The sequence below is a fragment of the Lottia gigantea genome (assembly GCF_000327385.1).
Source record: "Lottia gigantea unplaced genomic scaffold LOTGIsca_9, whole genome shotgun sequence".
NCBI classification, from domain to species: Eukaryota; Metazoa; Mollusca; class Gastropoda; family Lottiidae; genus Lottia; species Lottia gigantea.
Window position 1 is genome coordinate 807,095 of NW_008710950.1, and position 23,163 is coordinate 830,257.

Below are 23,163 nucleotides of genomic sequence, written 5' to 3' on the forward strand. Positions count from 1 at the left end.
TACCTGTCATATAACAAAACAAATTGTTTTAACTATTTCAATACTAGCAAATTAAAGGAATTTTTAATGCCAGTCCCTCAATCCATCTATTTGTACCTTTTTTTTGTGCTCACACACTCAATATTTTTCAGTTTCTATTCATGTTTTTTGTTCTGTTTTGTGGGTTTGTTCAATTCAGAGATGATGTATATTAGTTTTAAGAGTACCACCACTTACTCTACTGATTACAATTTTTAATGTGTTGATTTTTTGGAAAGGATGGTGTTGCCCTGATTTATGGTGTATTAATGCTTTAGATATTTTGGTGTAAAGTGCTAGAGTTTTCTATAAAATATGTCAGACTAAAAGTTGGTTTGAGCCGTATATGATGGAAATTAGGCTGGTAAACTCCAGTTGAATAGAAGGTTGTCCTACGTTTGTTATTTACAAATGAAATGTGAAGATTAATGAAAGTGAAATCAGAGTTGTTATATAGACAAATGATTTATAACATTAACATAATCTAGCACAATATACTAATCAATCACACTTCTTTAACAACAGGTCATTTAAGGTGGGTTCATGTGGGATCACTTGATAAGAAAGACACATTACTGGGCCAGTTTAAGGTCATGAGATAGTTTGTTTTTGGGTAATTACCTAATTTGTTATATTCTTGCATGAATATTATATTCAACAGAGTTTTTATAAAAACATATTAATCATTCCATTCTTTATGCTTTATTGCATGTTGAGATTACTTTTCCCTCATTAGAATGACTGGCTTTTTGAAAATATTTTCTTTTTATGATTGGATTAATTTACAAATAAGAAGTGTTTTTTTTAAACCAACAATCAAACTAAAATGATATGGCTTTGAAAATTTTATCAAGAGCCTTGTTTTTAAAAGGCTCATTTTTGAAACAATTAAAGTTTCCCAAATTATTATCATTATATGTTTATATGTGAGTTTTTAACATAATTACAACTACTCATTAAACTCATCGACATATAATTTGGTTGAAACATATAAACGAAGTAAATCTGAAGTAATTTTGGTAAGTAAATGTGTGGTTTATAACACACCTGCATTATCTGTGTGTAAACCTGTATTAACCTTTGTGGTATTCACAAATTGAGATAGTCAGGTTTAGGGTAAAAAATATATTTTGGTTAACAAGGTAAGACATTGTGAATGACAGATGACAGTTATGTTGTGACAGTGACATATACAGGTGTTTTTATTATCGTTTTATGTGACATGTCATAATGTTGAAGATTTGGACATATCATACCTGTTTACCATCTGTGAACTGACTATCATCCACTCACAGGGTCATATCATTTGAAATATTCGTCAAAATAATTTCATCAGACGGGAAATTAATTATATCCTTTACTTTTTCACTGAAAATATGTCTTTATATGTTTTTATTTTGTGGTAGTTGGTTGAGATTTTGACTACTAAGCAAATCGTTATCTAATATTTCAATAATGGATTTATCAGTCTGTAATAATGGTAAGATTTCTCTCAGATAATATCATTTCAGGTTTGAATGAATCAATTTTTTGTTTAAATTTTCTTTATTGAATTTATAAGCTACTCAAGTTTTGCTTCAGTCTTCATTTTTGTTGCTGATCTTCCTACATACCATAGGACTAATTGATACACATACGGATATGAGTGTTTTTGCAGTTAACAATTTAACAAGTTAACAATTTAATGAAAAAAAAAATATATATAAAAAGAAATTGAGATTTAATTTTTTTTCTGCACCTTTAGAAATGTAAAATCATTCATTAATCAGCATTGAAATATTTAAATTAAATTTGTTACTTTAAATATGACAAATACAGAAGAAAATATCAAATTTATCCTTATCCTAACTAAATGTGAGAAATAATTTTTACGAGTTTTATCAGAGATCTTGCCCTGATGTAAATAATGTCTAAATGGCTGCCAGTTATGATTGAAATATGATTTATGAAATTAAAATTGAAATAAAGATGGATGTTTAATATGAGCTGTCAAGAGAAACAGATAATAAAGACATCTCCCTGATGAACTTTGACAGTTAGAGATTTGAAAACCAAAATTAGGAAGGAAGTGACTGCCGCTACTTTCAATCTCAATTCTGACTATGTTGCTATTTTAGTTTCCTGTAAGATTATGTTGTGAGTTTAGATTAAGCATGTGAATGGTGTCGTGTAACTATAGAAACTGACATTTTGACAGTGTCACTGTCATGTTATGACACTGACAAGAGATTTTTTAGATATGTTTTGTTATTATTTTGTATAATAGGTATTATTTGAATATAATTGTTGAAATTGCTTATAATATTATTCTGAATCTAGACTGATTTATTACAGGTTATTTCAATATCATTTATATTATATTCTAGGCTACATAAAGTACATATTCAATATCGGTATCTGAATTCCTTTTTCTTTGTCTGTTTTTTATTTTAAATTCTGTTGCAATGGTTTTATTTGCAAAATTATGTTTTACATATTAAGGATGCCTGTTCAGACCAGATATCTGCAATTTGAATTTGTTTGAAAGGCTATATGAAAGATCTTGACAGTGTTTACTTGTTTTTTATCCCAAATAAAATTGTTTGAAATAAGGATAATTGTAAATATTGCGTTTTCGTAATGACTATTTTTTTTGTCTACTCCTGGTCAGAATGCCCAGTCAAAACTACACATGCGACACATAATCTGAAATGATTACCAGGAATATATCTAACTGCTCACTATTGCCAAATATTGGTATCTTTTTCGTTTACCAAAAATGTAATAGGCCTCCCGGTCAATATTGTTTAAATGTAAAATGATAAAACACTCACACCAAGTTTCATCGAAATCCGTCAAGAAGTGCACCTACTAGAGTGATCTCGAGCGTTTCAAAAACAAGGACAATAACTCATAAATATTTTCCGATTTTTCTGATTTTCAATAGGGTTCATCCTTGGGTGATAACAAACAACCATGTACCAAGTTTCATCGAAATCAGTCAAGAATTGTGCCTTGTAGAGTGTTTACGAGCCATTGTGAACGGACCGGCGCATTGACATGGGTGGTATATAAAAATTAAATTAAAAGCTATAAGGACAGATCATGTTAAATTTTGCTTGGTCTGCAATAATAATGTGAGAGTTACTGCCATTTATATAGATATTTAGCACATTACTTTTACATAATTATGTAGCGTATGACACAAAATGTTGTTATATTCTCCCAAAAGTTATTCAAATACAATAAATGTGTTCTTGCTATTATTTTTAATATATATTTCAATACCTCATGTGACATTATTCAGTGTAATGGAATGTTCATCTTAAATGAAAGCTTTCAGACTCTGGTTATCAAATTCAGACGTTTGTTGGCATATAAATTATGTTGTCATTACATTCGAAAAGATTGCATAAGCTTATATCTAATATGGTGTTTATCAAATAATTGTATTTTATAATTCAGATGATGATAACTCTCCTAATCAGCCTATTATCTCTAGAAAGGAAGGAGAAGATAACTCAACAGTAAAAGATGAAGAAACACTTGATGATGATAGTTCAGAAGAGAATAATGATAAATCTGATAGTAGTTCGGAAATCCAGAATGAAGACATTCCACAACACACAGTAAATCCACAATCTATTGCTGATATAGCCAAAGAGACTAAAACTTTGAAATCCAGAATTTTAAATGACCAGTTAAAAAGCTCTGAGGACCTGACTTCATTTAAACAAGATAAGAATGAACTTGATGATAAAGTTTCTAATCATAGGAATTCAAAAGCTTCCTCCAAAAAACTTGTGTCACAGCCAAATACCAAACATCATTTTGAAAACATGTTATATAATAAAAAAAACTTTGCTAAAACTCAATTAGATGATCAGCCATTAGATTTATCCACCAAATCTAAAAGCAAAGATTCATCTAAAGATTCTGCTAATTATAACTCCAAAGAAGAAGGTTTATCCTCTAGTTTAAAGAGTCTTCAAATGCGATTTGGTGGAAACTTTAATATTGAGCCTCCACGAAAACCAAGTTCTATAGTCCCCTTACAACCTACCAATCATCTTAACAGAGTATCTAAACAACCATACAATCCTCAAACACCACTACAAGCAGCACATATTAAATCTAATATTAAACCACAATTTGTTAAGAAAGAAAAATCAACAACATCGACTAACATATCATTAAAATTTCCAACCAAATCAACAGGAAATGAAGAAGAGGTTTACTCCGGTGACAATAAATACACAACCCATAGATGTTCATGTAATAAAACTTATGCATCACTCCATGCTTTAAGTTCACATATACAAGATACAGGACATACACCAGTAAATGCTAAAGCATCAACACTTCTTGATTATCCTAAACTGGTCCGTGGTCAAGATATGTGGCTAAATCAGGAATCTGAACAAACCAGAAGAATTCTACGTTGTATGCAGTGTGGAGAATCATTTCAATCTCTTCCGATGTTGACAGTTCATATGATGAAAACACAACATTATACCAAAATTGTAAGTGCTGATCACGGTCGAAGGTCTCATAAATGTTCGGCATATTGTGAAAAAGAACTGGAACGTGAATGTGTATTTAAGTGTAAAGTTTGTCATGAGGCATTTGGTGATATGGAAGCCCTTGCTAATCACATGGTACAATCAGGACATCATAAAAAACAAGTTCTTCGTGCACAAAATTACTCTGATTTAACATTACGAAATAGGCGAAAAAGATTTAATAGTGATGATAGTGCTAACATTTTATCAAATTATTATGATTTCAAAAGAAAATGTCTACCTTTACCCAATAGTTTATTGGATGATGAAGACATATTTATTCCATTACCTCATGACAATTCTATTACCTGTGAAAACTGTGGCAAGAGAATTGAAATGAAGTATTTTGTTGATCATGTTAGAGCTTGTATTCGACAAAAATCTTCTGTAATAGGTGTGTTAAAAAGCAAACTTTTAAATGATGAATCGAATAAAACTCTATCAGATAGTGAAAATTCATGCACCTCTCCTCCATTAAGTCCTCAGCGCACTGGAAAGAGGAAGATACAGGACACAGAAGAAAGTGCAGAGATAAAGGAACGTAAAACTCATTTATCGCACCATCTAAAATCAAGAATACTTCAAGCATTCTCACCAAAACAAAAGATAATTGAAGATTTAAATAAAGGAAATGAGGGCAAGAAATCTGCAGATTTAAATGAAAAACATAATTCTTTGTGCAGTCCACCCAACAAATCTGTAAATGGTAAACCAGAGACCTCATCCAATACTGAAGAAATTCCCATTAAAAAGGAAAAAGAGATCAAAAGAGAAATTGCTGAAGATGATGATAAAAGGGAAACAACTCCTGTTAAACAAGTTCCTTCTCAAGTTGAGCAAGAGTCAATACCAAGCTCATTGACAATGGATATTCTAGATCCTAATCTAAATACACCTTCATCAAAATCAGCTTTACAGGCTATGGAATCTTTCATTCAAAATAGTTTTTCAACTAAATTTGATTATCGTAGGCAAAACTGTGTTCCAGTACCAAGTACCATGCATAGGCATTCATTGCATTTATCAAAATCAGAATCAGGTTTTAAAAAAGAGAATAACAAACTTTCAAAATACAAAAATTTATACGAAGCTCTCCACTACAGAGAGGTAAAAAATGGACAGTGCAAGGTATCAAGTGACAAGAATAAGACTATAGAAAGTAAGAAATGTAATAATATAAAAAAAGAAAATGATAATGAGAAAGTTGATGATAATGAGGATGTAAATAATGAATGTGAACAATCTATTAAAGACAATTCATCTGATACAGATATAAAACCTTCCTCTTCATTTGATCATTCTGTTTTAACTAAATACCTAAATATAGAAAAGGAAACAGACAAAGAAAAGGAGGAAGCATCAGCTTTAAATTCACTTAGTTCATTTGTTTACAGTCAACCTATGACTAGTGAACACCCTTTAGACAGTTTACAAAGACTTCTCACTAAAACTGATATTCCAAAAGCATTATCGCGTCATTTTGATTTACCATATCTGACTGGTATTCCTGAATTAGCTCTACCATTGAATCTGTCAGTTAAACAGTGTTTATCAGATGATGAAGATATTGATGTAGGACAAGAAGGAACATTATCATCTAGTGAAGATAGAGCTAGTCCTGTAAGTGAAGGTGAACAACGTGATTATAAGTGTGCAGCTTGTAGTCGCCAGTTTGTGTCAAAAGGTTCATATCGATACCATTTAAGTCGATGTCATTTATCCAGTGTTCGGAAGTATGGCATCAAAGAAGCATTTAACATGAGTCCGTATATTTACCTCCCATTAGACCACACGGCCAAATTTAGCAAATATTATGAAATGGCATATGAACTTGCTAATAAAGGCAAATAAATCAGTCAAAAAGTGCTAAAAACAATATGTGCATAATCTTTTCATTATTTTTTTTGTGCTCGCATGAAAATGTGGGAGTATATTTTTATTCATTTGTCTGTCTGTCAGCATTGTTTGAGTGAATGGAACAAGGGTTTTCTACTTTGATGAACCTTTATTTGACATACAGAATAATGAGAACAGCTCAAATTTGAGAATATTTTCATGAATGGTATTTGAGTTATTATACTGTGAAGGGGTTATTAGCACTAATGAGGCTAGGGATCAAATGAAACTTATTGTTGATTGATGAGATCACTAACAAGTATAAAGTTAAAGATAACATTAATTTGAAGATGAATCAAACTTTTTTTATTTTTTTATTTTACCATGAAAATCATCCATGATTTCTTAACTGCTGCTATGGGTGTATATCACCCTGCCTTGCAAGCTGTTTGTTTTCTATTTAATTGATCTTTATCTATTGCTATAGTTTTTATGATAGCATTTTCACATTACATTGGTTGTGATGCAAATTGATTTTACCAGACAGCTTATTAAAGGTATGTAGATCTTAAGACATAAAATAGACTGACTGACTGCATTTGTTATAAAAATGGAAAGAATTAATTTCATTAATCTATGGTGATACCAGTGAATGATGCCAATTTTCCAGACCTATTCTTGTTGCAACATCATTTACTAAAGCCACTTACTATTTAAGTCACCTGAAAAACAGGTGACTATTTATTGAAATAATTTTTAATATTATCATTTCACAGTGCCTTGTCATTTTTTCTGAATTCCACTTCTATTGTTTTCACAATTTATTTCAGTCTCACCTCGCAATTAACTACCGTCGAATATTGTTGTCGCCCTGTCTGTCCGTCGATCTTGTGCACTGCAGTTTTTATCTGATTTTGATGAAATTTGGTGCGATCATTTATATTGATGAAATCTTGGACAAGTTAAAATTTGACAATCTTTCGATTAAGGGTTTTTGTGTTCTTGCCCTTGACTTAGGTAAAAAGCGTTGAAATTTGCTTAACATAATAGAGACTACAGTTTTCATTGGATTTAAATGAAATTTGGTGAGATCATTTATAATGATTAGATCTTGGACAAGTTGGTGACTTTTCGATGAACAATTTTTTTTAGTTATTGCCTTTGACTAAGGAAAAACGTGTCAAAATGGTTTGAACACTATAGAGATTAGGGCGATTAAAAGTAACAGTTACTGTTCAATAGAAGACGCTGGCAAGTATTAGTTAAAGTATTGTTTATTGTGGTGTTAATATTTAGTTAAATAAGCAGAACTATGTAATTTGGAAAGGTTTTGTAGGCCTACAGTTTACACTATAGAGAAATTAGAATCTTGACTTGAGAGAAATTTGGTGTGATCATCTATAACAATTTGATCTTAGTCATAATTTTTTCTATCAACGGAATTGGAGTTATTGCCCTTGACTTAGTAAAAATGTATCAAAATTTATTGGTTTATGAACGCAAGAGAGGTAACAGTTTATGTCTGGAAAAGTGGAAAATTCATAAAAATAAGTAATATTGAAAAATCTTGAGATTAAGTGTTTTTCAATAGATAATTGCATATTTATGGATAATACTAAGTTTTTTTGATTAATCAGATTTGAAATGGATCCTGTTAAATTATTTATGACACCAGGTAAATCTACTAAATCTTTTTCGCCAAGTTTAAAATTCTTGAATTTTATGTTCATTCCCAAGATGTAGTATCACTTTCAATGAGCAATGTATTGCACAATTTAGATTTTTAGTATGATTTGATGCAAATTGGTAACTGCCTTGTTATACTGAAAATGCATCAGAAAAGTGGGAATATCTTGCTAGGCCACCACTTATTAGATTTTTTTAAGTATACTCATTATGTAGTAAACTGATATTAAAAAAGGATCAACATTTTCAGAATAAAATAATAAAATTGTATGAAAATTTTCAGAATACTTTCTCGTTTGTTTGTTCCTCGATACCTTCCTCTATTTTGAGTAATTTTTGTGTTGACGACAAAGGGTTAAATTTTTGTGTAATTCCATATACCATTCTTAAGTCTCGGCTATGATAGATCACTTTAAATCATTAATACATCAAAAGTTAACACATCCAATTCAGTGTTTATTATTACTTACAATTTTAATCCAATTCAGTCTTTGAATAGCATGAATATGTGGTCGTATATTGTTGTTGCCCCTGTCCGTTGGTCCACATTTCTTGTGAGCACTATAGAGACTACAGTTTTTATCTGACTTTGATAAAACTTGGTGTGATGCTTTAGATTGATAAGATCTCGGTCAAGTTCGAATTTGACATATTTTCGATGAACGGTTTTTGAGATATTGCCCTTGACTTAGAACGCCTTGAAAATTGTTAAAAATTGTTCTTGAGCAGGATTGAAGCTACAGTTTTCATCTGATTCTGATGAAACTTGTTGTGATCATTGGAATTCATAAGATCTCGGACAAGTTCTAACTTGACGCATTTGCGATGAATGGTTTTTGAGTTGTTGCCCTTGACTTTGTTAAAGCGCTTCGAAATTTGTTAAAAATAGTTTGTGAGCAGGATTGAAACTACAGTTCTCAACAGATTCTGATGAAACTTGGTGTGATCATTGGAATTGATAAGATCTCGGACAAGTTCTAACTTGACATATTTTCAATGAACGGTTTTTGAGTTATTGCCCTTGATTTTGTTAAAACCCGTCGAAATTTGTTAAAAATAGTTAGGATTGAACTACTGTTTTCATCTGATTCGGATGAAACTTGGCATAATCATTGGAATTGATAAGATCTCGATCAAGTTTTAACAAGACGGATTTTCGCTGAATGGTTTTTAAGTTACTGCCCTTGACTTCGTAAAAACGCGTCAAAATGTCTTTGTGAGTACTATAGAAGCTACAGTTTTCAACCAAATTTGATCAAACTTGTTATGATCATTGGAATTGATAAGATCTCGGACAAGTTCTAACTTAAGGCATTTTCAATGAACGCTTTCGGAGTTATTGCCCTTGACTTTGTAAAACGCTTCAAAATTTGTTTGTGAGCACAATAGGAGCTACAGTTTTCAACCGATTTTGATGAAAATTGGTGTGATCAATGGAATTCATAAGATCTCGGACAAGTTCTAACTTGAGATATTTTTGATGAACTTAGTTATTGCCCTTGACCTTGTAAACACGTGTCAAAAGTTGTATTTTGCCCTTGATTAGAGCTGTGTGATTTAATTGTTTGTTGTATTTGGGTTATTTATATTGATTTTAAGAAATTTTATGGAATTACTTCACATATATAACTGGCATATATGTAATCGAATTCAAAATGATAAAATTTCTTCAATATGAGAAAATTCGTACTTTAGTCACTAAAGACTGTTTTATTATTTCTGACAGCTGCCAATGGGCGTATGTTACCTTGCCTCGCAAGCTATCTTTGAAGTATCTTTGTTAAGTTAACTTTTGTTTGTTTGTTTGTTTGATTTGAAATTATATCTTTTATGCATGTTTATACTGTATGTATTCTTTGCTTTGTATACAGAAATCCACTTAATAGTGCTTTACTCTTTTTACCTTTACTTTATATCATATAAAATATCTGCATATTTCAGAGTATTTAAGATTTAAACCAGATTTACCTTTGGAAACAATTTTATTGAAGTATGAAATAGAATTTTCCTTTTTTTTTTTTTTTTTTTTTAACTTTATCTTAAATAGTGCAGGCCTCAGATCTGAACACAAGGTTAGGGCCAGGAGGAAAGGATCACTTGGTCTTGTCGTTTTGGCTCATTTGAAGCCAATGCAAGGGAATGATTAGAGAGCTATATCCATTTTAAATTTTACTATTACCATTATAAATTATATATAACTATATTGTAAACTCTTTGTTATTTACTTCTATTAAAGATACATTCCCTACAAAGTTGTTCCCTTACACCCTTTTGCCTCGTAAGTATGACAGTTAACAACCATGTATTGATCCCATCGAATTAAATGTATGCTTTATACTTAACGTACATGATATCCAGTTTTCAATTTTTATTGTAGATTGAAAATCAGTTTTCTTAACTGTTTCCCTTTTCAAGTGAATAGACTTTGCTTAGGTTGGCTGGAATAAAAACCTCAGATATTTCAAGGTAGAGTAGTGGCCTTGAAAATTTGCTTCATTAATCAACAAGGGTTTTCAATTTTTTTCTTTCTTTTACCCCCTTTCACACTACAAAGCGCCTCATTACCCAAAAGATGCCAAAATTACCCCATCAGGAAAAATTACCTCCACATTGAAAACCCCTTGAATAATATATGCAGCTTTGGCTAGAAATTTGAATTATCACATTCTTTAATATCTACATCTTTCATCCCTATACATGTAGCATTCTCAAACATACCAATATCTAGTATTTACGATAACATTGTTAATCTAACAGGGATTGATTTACTTTGATTTTACACATGATTAAAATTGAATATTTAGAACTATGATTTTCAATAATTGTTGTACAGAGATGGAGTATAGAGAGTTTCCTGTGGAATTCAATTTCTGATGGCCAATATTTAAGCATCAGCTTTCATCTGTCTTTGACTTAATGAGACTTTTTCACCTGGTTTAAAAGCTGGCATACCCAGATAAGGACAACTGGAACATCTGAATGCATCACCTAAATAACACTGGAAAGAAAAACAAAAATACAATATTGTGTTCTTTCAAGTGTTTAGGAATAAATCATTTTTATACGCCCACATCTCTCTATGTGGACGTATATTGTCGGCACCCCTGTCCGTCCGTCAACATCAAATGAAATTCGGTATGTGTATAGATATTCATAAAATGAAAATCATAGCTCAATATCAAGTTCGAATTTGAGCTATTTTCGACCGTTAAAAGCAGAGATATTGCCCTTTGCCCCAAAATATTTACCATCCATATGGGTGTGGTCCACTATCTTTACAAAAAGCAACAAGTCATATCTCTAGTAAAGTAGTTCAAAAAGATTAAACCGATTCATTGAGTATAAACAATACCTCCATTTTTTGTCAAATCTTTTTGAAAGAATTAGAATAAGTAACTTACACTGCCACAAGCAGATGAAAGGTTTGACTGTTTGGTATCATCACCATTATCTAACTCTTCTGCTAAACCACATGTACAGTCTTTACAAGCTTTTTTTCTTGTAGGACCACAACCAGCTAGAATTATAACATTGTTTCAATATTCCATTCATTCTTTAATCCAAGAAAAGAACCTTTGCATCCATATGGTATTTTGACACAAAATAGTCCCAGATATTTCCTTTTGCATCTGCTCGACATGTATTGCATGTTTTATGCTGTTTATTCAAAACACAAGAACTTAATAACCAAACTAACATTGAATATGTATGTTGTGACGGTTTAAGTTCAAATTCATTTTGAAAGGTCTATTTCATTGTCTCAAACTGAGATTATATGAGATGTCTGGTTCTAATTTCTACCTTTTAGTGTGGAAGGATCAGGCTTTTTTAAATCTTCAGGATCTAGTAATGTATCTGAATCTAGCAATTCTATATCATTATCTTCTAAATCATTACTATTTAAGGTCCATACTTTTGCTACTTGTGGATCTATTTCTTGTTTGGCTGAAATTTATAATTAAATAATAGACAAACATAAAAAGTCTTAATTAAAGCAGAGCTCACTGTTTGATAAAACAATTATGTAACTTAGTGAGCAATTTGAACATGTGTACAGATGATTAGGAAAAGTGATAAAATCACCAGGAGCTCATCTCACATATCCTTTAACTAACCTTGAGGAACTGTTGTAAAATTAAGTTTTAATTGGGTTGATGAACCAATCTCATAACTTGGCTTACTTGCTTCTACCTGTACTAAATCTATATCCCCATGATTCTTACTTTTAATTAATGCACTTTTATCATCATCACTTAGTGGTACCAGACTAGGCTAGAAGAAATATTGGAAAAAACAACATTTAAATTTGTTTTATGATCTTTTTATGACCCTCTAAAAAAACTGAGATTTATCCCATTCCAACAAACATTCAAATATAAGACTGTTCATGCTCCTCTTAAGTCTTGAAGCTGTTTTGGTTTAACATTTTGAACACAATGCATGGCAATGAAATAATTTACCATCAATCGTCTGTTATTGCTTTAACAAGTTATTAATAATAATTGCATATTTTGTCAAAGATGGTAGAATATTATTGAAATCAGTACACAGCAATGAAGGCATTGTTGAATTCTTTAAATTCAAATTGCAAGGAAATAATACAAGACAAATATTGAAGTCTTTACTTCGCAATATCCATCACAACCACTATCAGTAATTGAAACCTAGTAAGGGTAATTTATTGAATAGAAGACATTACCTGTAATATATCAATAAAACCTGATAGTTTGATTTCACGACATAAATTGTCTGCTGTTTTTAATTCTTGTGTAGGATTTGATTTACTGATAATTTCACGAAGATATAATTTACCGCCAATTTTTAATATAGCACACACTTCACCTAATAATTCTATTGTATGGGAGATAACTCCAGGTTGAAACACTCCAGATAAGACCACATCAAAACTTGAATCAGGGTGTTTGGCTAAAATGGATAATTTCACAAGATTAACTAACATGTATATTTTTTAAAACTGCATAAAGTTCTAGTTGTTTCTTTACCCACTTGACAAATAGTTAAAAAATGTAATTTTAATGAAAATGTGATGAAGATATGAGTTTCTAAATGAGGGATCATTTTCATCTCGCATCTCACAACAATAAACTTACCAAAATTCAATCTACCAACATGCTCTAGCTGAACTCTTCCAGATGGGCCAACTTTTTCCTTTAAACTATTAACAACATCAGTCATATTTTCAGTAGGCTGGTTACCTCCCCATAGCACTAAAACACTTTGTCCTTTTGTTACATTAATACTCTCCATTCTGACAACCACAACTCTGTAACAAAAAAGAGACCAATCAGAGTTACTACTTATTCATTTAAAGTCTCAAACTTCTCACCTACGAAAGAAAAAAATTGATGTAATTCCAATTCACATATCATAAACGATAGCTTACAAGGCAAGGTAATATACACCCACTGACAGCTTTGATTTTGAATAAATATATTTAGCAGTACCGGTACAGTAACAATCACCAGTATGAAATATCCAAACTTCAGTCTTACACTTCTTTTGAACTCTTTAGGGCGATACTGAATAATATTGGGTATGTGTTATCGCCCTAGTTCTTGAAAACATGTTCAATTTTTAGCTCTGAAAACTTAAAGAGGCAAATATTCAACCTTCAGCGCGGCACTGAATAATAAAACCAAATTTTGTCAAAATCCGGCAAGAATCATGCCTCTTAGTGTTTAAGAGCTACAATATGAAAGCGTTCTCAACAACGTGGGCAATAAGTGATACTAAATATTTTTCGATTTTTCTGATTTTTGATAGGGTTCATGATAACGAACAATCACACCAAGTTTTGTCAAAATTCGTCAAGAATTGTGCCTTCTAGAGTGTTCACAAGCTAAAAATTGAATTTGTTCTCAAGAACAAGGGCAATAACTCATACTAAATATTTTTCAATTCTTCTGATTTTCAATAGGGTTCATCCTTGGGTGATTAGGAACATTCATACCAAGTTTTGTCAAAATCCGTCAAGAATTGTGCCTTGTAGAGTGTTTACAAGCAATTGTGGTCGGACAGACAGGGTGACGACAATATACACCCCCCATTTCATGTGGGTAACAACATGTTTTTTTAGGTTCTGTTTTAATATATCCTCTACATATTTTTTTCTTTTTGTAGAATTTAAGCTTGTGTATTTGATTAAATCAAACTATTCGGCTTTACAAACCCTTAGCTTATGTGGAAATATAGGGGAAGAAACCACTGGGGCGGAAATTGAAAAGGGGGGAAACCACGGGCTACCAACGCTGTTTAACTGTCATTTCTTAATTGAAATTTCGATTGTAAATCATTTGTCTTGGAATATTTAAGGGTACATAATTTTTCATTGGAGATTTTCTTAAACTTACAATACATATTTATAGGGAAGGAAACCACTGGGTAGAAACCACCCTGAAGACAATTTGACAGCCTTTTCGCATAGCTGTCGATTCAAGCTGTCAAGTTAACATCCCTTTAGTAGCCGCCAATTAAAAAAAAAATGATACTAACTCGCCCAAATGAATAAATATTCCTTAACCAATCACTGCCATTGATACATAATATAAAATGAAAGTAGATCTAAAAATAGTACATAAGGCAAATAACCTAAATAAAACAGACATTTTCGGGCTAAAATTACGTCCCATTGTACAAAATTCTCAATATTGAGACAATTTGGTCACCATTACGCGTAGCCGTCGATTTGAGCTGTCAAGTTAGCCGCCCTTTAGAAGCCGCGGATTCAAAATAGTGATACTAACTCACCCAAACGAACAAATATTCCTTAACCAATCACTGCCATGGATCCATAATATAAAATGAAAGTAGATCTAAAAATAGTACTTATACATACTTTATATGTTTCAAGAGAGTATTGAATCTAGGTTAAAACCTGGCACATTCATATTAAAGGGTAGATGTCCCACACTTAAAATATATACAGTTTGACTATTCTTTCAGAATCTTCACTTATAGACATTTTCGGGCTAAAATTATGGCCCATCGTACAAAATTCGATTTTTTTTTAAATCTTCATGTTTAGTGGGGTGGCCACCCTTTAATACTAATGTGCCAGGTTTTAACCTAAATTTTATGAAAGCTCATCTGATGCCCTTTTGAAACATATAAGACTCAGTGTTGAGAATTTTGTATGATGGGTCGTAATTTGAGCCGCAATATGTCTATAAGTGTTGATTTTCAGAAGTGTCGAAAACTAATGTACTATTTTTAGACCTACTTTCATTTTATATCATGTATGCATGGCAGTGATTGGTTAAAGAATATTAGATCGTTTGGGCGAGTTAGTATCACTATTTTGAATCGGTGGCTGTCAAAAGGCGGCTAACTTGACAGCTCAAATCGCCGGCTACACGAAAAGGCGGCCAAATTCAGTTGAAACCACTAGGGTGGAAATTGAAAAAGGGGGAAACCACTATGGGAGGAACTTGTAAAAGGGGGAAACCACTGTAAGCCAGTACATCAAGGCTCTTATTACATCAAGGCAAACTGAGGTATATGCTGATTCGGCACCGTTTCAGATCACATTTTAAAGCCACATCCGAACACTTTTTTACTAGTAGGCCATGGACTGTGCCTCTCAAATGTGCTTTAAAATGATGTTTTGTAGCACAACCTGGAGATTACTTGTTCTCAGTTGGAATCTATTCCTATATGTTATAGCTTACTAAAAATCCATGTTCCCACATTCAGAAAGTTCCACAACTCCAAATTTCAGCTTTTAAAGATGCACATTTTTATTTGATTTTTATACAAATCTAGAACTTTAATGAGCTATGAAAAAATATTTTGAGACTCTATGAGGCATGAAACACTCAGGATTTGTTGAATATATGGTGCAGTCTCCCCAAATGTTATAAATCAGTTAAAGAAAACGGTTAGTCAAAGGTAATAACAAAAATACACTCAACATTTCAAATACTTTCATTTAACCCACATTCAGTAGCAAATATGAAATATTATGACTGTTAGTTATATTAAGAGACAATTTAATAGTTATATTTCACATTTACCAGTCTAGAATAGTTTAAATGCATCGAACATACATTAATCCTCTTCTAAATCTGTTAGTTTCCAATTTGAGACATTCACACGACCAAAGTAATCAGTGAATGAAAAAAAAAGTAGATTGACATGAGAACCTTTTTCTTTCTCAACTTTTATTACATTTACAATAAACATTACTATTACATAAACCGGAATTGGCAAGATCCATTTCCATCCAAATAATTAATAAATTGTCATTCACCACATTCCATGAGACTCGGCTTCAAAATGTTGTTGACCATAACACTACATCAGGTTATAAAATTTTCTCATTGTCTGTACTTAAACTAAACATTTTCTTACATGCTTCATTAACATTTCACTTTTAAACTTGTATTTCAAGCAAATTAAACTAAAATAAATAAAATAAAGACATTGGAGGTGATAGAAAGGGGTGTGTGTGTGTAGGGGGGGGGAATGGTAAAAAATGGGAAAAATGAAAATCTGGGAGACGATTGCTTCTCTGGAATCAAGGATGACTAGATACCACTTGAACTAAACATTCAAGTTGGATATACATGTTTTACAAAATACCTGTAATTTGTAGTCCAGCCATGGATTCTGTTTTATACAATGCGTACAGAACAACCATCTATGTATTTAACTTCTGTAATTTGACATATACTTCTTCATTGAGATTTTAACAAAGATATAATTTTCTTTACCAGTAACAATTTGTTATCATCGATCTTGAATGTTTTTTCATATAAAAAAGGTTCTGAACCAAACCTGAAGAAAATGGGTAATAAATAAAGTTTATGTAATAATCAAAATATTTAACACATTAATATTAGATATATAGAATACTGCACAAATTGTTTTTTATATTTCTATTGCAACCTGTTCTATGGGACAAAATTGCTTAGGAGTTTTACACTTTCTGTGGCAGTTGTAAATGTATTATTTCTCAATAAATGTACAACAGCTCTATAATGGTGAATATGCCTTCATTTTTTATGTAGGCCTACATGAATTAAGAATTTACAATCAAACTCAAAGTTGTGATGGAAGATATATTCTTGATAAAACCTTTCTTTATTACATGAATTGTTATTTTCATAACAGGTAGTAGCTTTACCTATAGCCCACATGTATTTAAAAACTGTCATCAACATAATGCAAGCACGGTCCCTACGAAAAAAAAAAGTTGGCATAACACAGACACCACAATTTTGAGTAAGCCTCATACAATGATATTGACCTTACTTTTGGCTATAGGCCCTATATGTGAATTTTTTAGAAAACAATCTATTTAAAACTGCGTATTAGTTTTACAATTAATCAAAAGCGACCAAACCAAAAATGTCAACAAACCAGTGTCGTGTAAAAAACCCACTTTCATTTTCTTACCTGCAAATACATCATTCTGCACTTCTTTTTCGCCGCGCTCCAGATAAATACATTCTTTGCAAAAGATACGACTCTTGTCCAACACTTTTCCAAAATATTGAATGACTTTTGCATGATCTTTCGATTCCGGATGAATTGAACACTTCGTTTTGTCAATCAGATTGTTTACAGAAAGTTGACCTCGTCAAACTAGAAAAGGTCAACTAGCGGAGTTATATATAAGAATAACGTCATTTGTTTGGTTTGATCACAGGTCACACTCTCGGCAAGAGGTGCAAATATTTAAGTTTCATATTTTCAACACCGGATACAAGAAAACTGGCAAGATTCCAGCTTGGGAACATGGATTCTTAGCTCTAGCATTACAATATCAACACACTTAGCTTGAAATTTTTAATCCCCTTACAGACAACTCGGACCTTAATAACACTTTGATAGAACCACAGATGTGACATAAATTATTAAGGGGGCAATGATGGTATGACGGAACAGAACAAAAAATATATCTCTGGGTTTTGAGGATCCATTTTAAATAAATAGGTTAAACACCTGCACCTTCAGAGCTGCAGAAAATCCTGACAAAACTGCTTTGGCCTAACTCTATAATATATTAGACTCTGTGGTCCGAGTTGTCTTTGAAAAGTGGTCTAAGTTGTCCCGCACGGACCAACAGGAAACTTCGAATGATAAACCTACCTACCTAGTTACAACACTCTGAACGGAATAAATGTCATAATAATATCATGTTCCTTGTCACTAATACTAATGTCATTGTCAGTCAGAATTTATTTATTTTTTTGTCATTTCTGTTTTACTTACAGCCTTCGTCAATGAGTTCATTTTACTGAGGTAATGTAGGCTGTCAAGTTCAATATAAACAGGCCGTATTATATTCATAATGAGTAAAATACAAGTTACCTCACGGGTTACGTAAATGATATCTTATTAAGCAATGGCGACACCAAGGAAAAAGTGAAACGATTGTACCAGTAAACGACCTTCACCTTGAATTCATAACATTAGGTGCGCAGTAAATTTCATTTTCTTTGTTGTGTAATGAAAAATGTAAACTTTTTCTGCAATGAAATTGATACAAGTGGCAAGCCAGTAACAAATCCAATAAATTCTTTCGACATTATTTTGACCTTGAAACCTTTATTTTCTTCGAAAATCTGGTCACGTGCTATTATGAGTGTATTTTCATTGGCTGTTGTAAAAGTGCGGGTAGATTGAATTTTATTCGGTCCTTTTTCTTACTCGAAAGTTGGATGTTCATGTAATTTAGTCTTCTATTATAGGCCCAGAATCTGTTTGAAATTTGATAAACAAGGTTTTTTTTTTGTCAAATTTCGAATATGGAATCGCAAGATGACAGTTGGAGTTTCAGTGCTCCACAGTATGTTGATTTTACTGCACCAGAGCCGACGGATGATGATGCGGATAAGTGGTTTGGTTAGATTTATTGATTTTCTCTTTTTATTTACCGGTACTTTTATTTTATTTAGACACATCTCGTAAGGAGTTAGGTTATATAGTCAACTTGGCATTTGACAATAATGGCTCCAACAATTGGTCAGGTCAGTGGCTTACAGTGGTTTCCCCCCTTTACAAGTTCCTCCCATAGTGGTTTCCCCCCATTTACAATTTCCACCCTAGTGGTTTCCTCCCCTATAATGCCTGGCTGTATACAGTGGTGTAACCTATTTTCGTGGATATAAGGATTCAACACCGAATTTCACAATTGTTTCTCCGTCACACGTCATTAGTCAGTCAACACGTCACACGTCAATGCTACCTTATAAAATCAAGAATCATATTATTTTTAGTCACAAAACGAAATAAAAACGATATTTTGAAAATGGACACGTCAATGATACCTTACAAAATACAGAATTTCAATATATTTCAACGAAAAACGAAAGATCATTTAGAAAATTCTGTTATGAAAATAAACACGTCGGTAAACACGTCAAAACAGTAGGAATTGCCAATATTGTTCGTTCTTTACAGAGTTTTTGTAAAAAACGCATGAACAATAGGAACTTTCTCAAAGGGCTGCTTTTTTGGAAAACTCAAGATCTGTGTGGCATCAGGTATTCTAGAAAGGTTAAGTGTGCGTCAATAATTTTAGGCCGTAAATTTCATCACACGGTCGGAACACCAAAACTTCTGTCAGTAAACAAAGAACTGGTCTTCGTCACACGTAAATACGTCAGTACACAGGTCAGACGCGTCAAAGAACTGTTATTCCTCACAAGTCAGTCCGTCAGTAAAGAAAAGTTAATCAAACTATGTGAACTCTCTTAAAACAACTGCCTTAATTGTTGACAGACTCAATCGCAAAGTGGCCTCAGGTGTTCCAGAAAGTGTAAGTATGCCTTAAAACGATTAGATCGAGTTTTAAACACATTCTAGTAGGTTAAGACTCAAAACCGTCAGTACGTCTCAGAACTGGTCTTCGTCAATACGTCAGTACACACGTCAGACGCGTCAAAGAAATGAAAACACGTCGGACGCGTCAAAGAACTGTTATTCCTCACAAGTTAGTCCTTCAGTAAAGAATAGTTAATCAAACTATGTGAACTCTCTTAAAATTCCACGTTTTTGACAGACTCAATCGCAAAGTGGCCTCAGGTGTTCCAAAAAGTGTAAACATGCCTTAAAACGTGTAGGTCGAGTTTTAAACACACCTCAGTAGGTTAAAACTCAAATCCGTCAGTAAACACGTCTCAGAACTGGTCTTCGTCACACGTCAATATGTCAGTACACACGTCAGACGCGTCAAAGAAATGAAAACACGTCAAAGAGCTGTTATCCCTCTCAAGTCTTTCCGTCAGTAAAGAAAAGTTAATCAAACTATGTGAACTCTCTTAAAATACCACATTTTTGACAGACTCAATCGCAAAGTGACCTCAGGTGTTCCAGAAAGTATAAGTATGCCTTAAAACGTTTAGGTCGAGTTTTAAACACACCTCAGTAGGTAAAAACATCAGTACGTCAGTAAACAATTCAAAGAACTGGTCTTCGTCACATGTCAATATGTCAGTACACACGTCAGACGCGTCAAAGAGTTGAAAACACGTCAGACGCGTCAAAGAACTGTTATTCCTCACAAGTCAGTCCGTCAGTAAAGAAAAGTTAATCAAACTATGTGAACTCTCTTAAAATACCACATTTTTGACAGACTCAATCGCAAATTGGTGTTCAAGAAGGTTTAAGCATGCCTTTATACATTTAGTTTGAGTATTCATCACACTTCAGTAGTAGAACTAGCCAACAAAATTAACTTTTTTGAAGATTGTGGGTATTCTGAATGTCATAAAGTAATAAAGGTAATACATGTTTTAAGTTAAGCACAGTAATTAGGACTTTGATGTTTGTCGGCATAATGACATATAAGGATTTGTACAAGGGCAATTAAATAACTCATGAAGATAGATTCGTAATTGGTCATACTTTTGACTAATTTTCTAGTCCAATCGGTAGTGATTAGGAATTATAGGGTGTAAAATGCAGGTAAATTAAGCAGAAGAAAATAATTTGAAAGGTTATTAAAATTTTAAACCTTAGACCTAGGATAACAGGAAAATAAGTAGTGTCATTATTGTGATGGATTACTACTCTGGATAGCTGCTAAATGCTAAATAGTGAACCCTAAATAATTAATATTAACTAATTAAACAGTCTGTTAATAAATTAGTGTGATGAATTAACGGTAGATGGACAAAAGCCCCTACACAATTTTGCTCTAGGACAAAAGCCCCTATGGACAAAAACCCCCTATTACCTAGGACAAAAGCCCCTACAAAAAAATCAAATTATTTAAAACTTTTAATATATATCAAACAAACTTAAAATTGTAAAACAAAATTAATGTAGCACATTGAGTCATAAAAAAGGTAACCTATTTGAAGGTTGGGGCACATTTATGTGTCAATAAGGAAACAGGATAGGACATATAATTTCTCATCGGACAATCACAACAATCTTATATTTCTTGCTACACCTTTCAAGAAATCTTCCACATTTTTTTCAGCTTTTTTGAACTGTTCACATAAGTTGTAAAGACGGAACTGCAATTGCTGGGTAGAGCGTTTGGTGCGTTTGGATGGTAGTTCACCCTAACATCTTGATGGAAAGCAGTTGCTACGAGACATGCATCTTTCGGAATGTTGTCGAACACAGTCAAGATACCAAAGTTGTTGGTACGACTTTCATTATCTAAGGTGGCCAGATGTACATTCCATTGCTCGGGAGGAAAAAGAGCTGGTCGCCTACTCATTCTTATTGGGGGGAGAGGACCTCCTGGAACAATTACAGGGGGCTGTATAGCACGAAATCCATCAGACACATATGTATTATCAACATAGTCCAACAAGTCTGTCAGTTCATCGGAAACATTACTTCTTAGATAGAGCATTCCATCTTTCACACGATCAACAGGTAAAAAAAAGCCAATGCGTCAATCATGCCACAAATACTCAAACTAAACGTATAAAGGCATGCTTAAACCTTCTGGAACACCTGGGGCCACTTTGCGGTTAAGCTTGTCAAAAAGGCAGTATTTTAAGAGAGCATACTTGATTAACTTTTCTTTACTGATGGACTGACTTCCGAGGAATAACAGCTCTTTGACGCATCTGACGTGTTTTCATTTCTTTGACGCGTCTGGTGTGTGAACTGACGTATTGACGTGTAACGAAGACCAGTTCTTTGACGTGTTTACTGACGAAAGGGAGTTTTTACCTACTGAGGTGTGATTAAAACTCACACTAAATGTATAAAAGCATGGCTAAACTTTCTAGAACAACTGTGGCCACTTTGCGATTGAGTCTGTCAAAAACATGGTATTTTAAGAGAGTTCACATAGTTTGATTAAATTTTCTTTACTGACAGAATGACTTGAGAGGAATAACAGTTCTTTGACGCGTCTGATGTGTTTTCATCTCTTTGACGCGTCTGACGTATATATTGACGTGTGACGAAGACCAGTTTTTTGACGTGTTTACTGACGGTTTTGAGTCTTAACCTACTGGAGTGTGTTTAAAACTCGACCTAAACGTTTTAAGGCATATTTACATTTTCTGGAACACCTGAGGCCACTTTGTGATTGAGTCTGTCAAAAATGTAGCATTTTATGATGGTTCACATAGTTTGATTAACTTTTCTTTACTGACGGACTGACTTTTGAGGGATAACAGTTCTTTGACGTGTCTGACGTGTTTTCATTTCTTTGAAGCGTATTGATGTGTGACGAAGACCAGTTCTTTGACGTATTTACTGACGTACTGATGTTTTTACCTACTGAGGTGTGTTTAAAACTCGACCTAAACGTTTTAAGGCATGCTTACACTTTTTGGAACACCTGAGACCACTTTGTGATTGAGTCTGTCAAAAATGTGGTATTTAAGAGAGTTCACATAGTTTGATTAAGTTTTCTTTACTGATGGACTGACCTGAGAGGGATAACAGTTCTTTGACGCGTTTGGCATGTTTTTATTTCGTTGACGCGTCTGACGTGTTTTTATTTCGTTGACGCGGCTGACGTGTGTACTGACGTATTGAATTGTGACGAAGACCAGTTCTTTGACGTGTTTACTGACGGATTGAAGTTTTCACGTAATGAGGTGTGTTTAAAACTCGACCTAAACGTTTTAAGCATGGT

At 32.9% G+C, this 23,163-nt stretch overlaps 2 protein-coding genes across 2 annotated transcripts; one reads left to right on the forward strand and one right to left on the reverse strand.

Annotated features, from left to right (window-relative positions):
• Positions 1–1,473: 1,473 nt before the first annotated feature.
• Positions 1,474–6,410, forward strand: LOTGIDRAFT_155690 (hypothetical protein; the record flags this gene model as incomplete). Its single annotated transcript, XM_009068228.1, has 2 exons — positions 1,474–1,498; positions 3,463–6,410. The coding sequence occupies 2 exons, from the start codon at positions 1,474–1,476 to the stop codon at positions 6,408–6,410; spliced, it is 2,973 nt and encodes a 990-aa protein (XP_009066476.1).
• Positions 6,411–10,111: 3,701 nt separating this feature from the next.
• On the reverse strand, positions 10,112–18,480 carry LOTGIDRAFT_203282 (hypothetical protein). Its single transcript, XM_009068229.1, has 7 exons — positions 18,417–18,480; positions 13,193–13,365; positions 12,781–13,007; positions 12,197–12,353; positions 11,883–12,026; positions 11,483–11,598; positions 10,112–11,079 (listed from the first exon to the last, which is right to left on the reverse strand). Exons 2-7 carry the CDS (start codon positions 13,347–13,349, stop codon positions 10,966–10,968), a joined length of 915 nt encoding a protein of 304 aa, XP_009066477.1. The 5' UTR covers positions 13,350–13,365; positions 18,417–18,480; the 3' UTR covers positions 10,112–10,965.
• Between the last annotated feature and the right edge of the window lie 4,683 nt (positions 18,481–23,163).